A 1,225-nucleotide genomic window follows, 5' to 3' on the forward strand; every position below is an offset into this window, starting at 1 on the left:
CTTACAAATGAGGACAATAAAAGCAATCAAAACCAACAAAAGAGCAATAATATGCAAGTACTATATTAGTATTTTATTATAGTGTTATATTTCAATTTCACAAAGAAATGTGCAGCATTTTGTCCAAGCAATAATAAAAGGACACATTGAATTTATAATTTGTCTTAAATCTAATTTTGTAAAAAAAAAAAAATAATAATAAAAAAACCGTGAATCGAATCGTTAAATCAAAATCGTGAATCGAATCGAATCGTGAGTTGAGTGAATCGTTACATCCCTACCAGTTTGCAATTTAGTAATTGCGCCACATGCTCGCAAACTTCTGCTGCAGCTGTTGTTTGAGAAGTTTTGGGCACTGGGGGCATTCCAGGGCTCGTTGATGACAAGCAGAGGAAGTGTGAGGTTGGAAAACGGTTTAGTAATTGATAGTTGTGAACTGCTGCATGCACATTAAAATTCTATAAGAATGGATAATAGACCGTAATACGAACAAAGTTTATCACTTTGAACCAAAATCAATACTTCAATGCTATATGCTTGGCAAATCAGTTTCAGGAGACCTTAAATGTCAATGTTAACCTTTTGAGAGGATGAACGTTGTCTTTGTCTGCAGGTGTGGAAGTGGAGGACTGGTGAGTGTCTGGTGCTGGAGGGCCATAAGGAGCCGGTCAGGAAGTTTCAACTGTTGAACAAGTCTACTTCCTCTCACCTGTTCTCTTGGTCGTTTGATGGCACTGTTAAGGTAAACAGAACCTCTACTAATTTCTCTGCATTTGCAAATGAATGAATCCATCTAAAGCACACATAGAATATGAAGGATGACGTGTAGACCTCATTTAACTCTTTTCTATAGACTGCATTGCTTTCAGAGCAAAACATGGTTATCAAGACCAAATTGTGGACTGAAAGCACAGTCAATTATGATCATTAGGTGATGCATGCACTTAATCACTTGCAAACAGCTTTTTTAGGATCTCATCAGCAGTAGTCGTTATACTTCACCCCAGTTGTAATCAGGGCTTCTGTGGGAAAGATTGTTTACATGGTCCACAACTTCCTGCCACTTTCCACAAATAGGGTACAAAAATGGGCCTGAACCACTCAAATTTGGTCTATAAAAAGAGGTGTTTATCCTTGATTCAAAGTCTCGGTAAATTTATGAGTTGTTTGATTTTCTGTTCCATTTGTATGATGTCTAAATTGTTTGAAATAGATTTTTTTTTTT

The 1,225-nt window shown here is 36.5% G+C and overlaps 1 protein-coding gene across 5 annotated transcripts in view; it reads left to right on the forward strand.

The window, feature by feature from the left end:
• LOC107725574 (apoptotic protease-activating factor 1) overlaps positions 1–1,225 on the forward strand; it is a 30,495-nt gene that overhangs the window by 15,471 nt on the left and 13,799 nt on the right. For all 5 annotated transcript variants that reach the window (XM_016534865.1, XM_016534867.1, XM_016534868.1 and 2 more), the window contains one exon: positions 614–742. In XM_016534865.1, the coding sequence (XP_016390351.1) occupies positions 614–742 (129 nt within the window). The remainder of the gene's footprint in view (positions 1–613; positions 743–1,225) is intronic.

Source organism: Sinocyclocheilus rhinocerous, unplaced genomic scaffold (genome assembly GCF_001515625.1).
Source record: "Sinocyclocheilus rhinocerous isolate Xijiao unplaced genomic scaffold, SAMN03320098_v1.1 scaffold153, whole genome shotgun sequence".
In the NCBI taxonomy this organism is placed as follows: Eukaryota; Metazoa; Chordata; class Actinopteri; order Cypriniformes; family Cyprinidae; genus Sinocyclocheilus; species Sinocyclocheilus rhinocerous.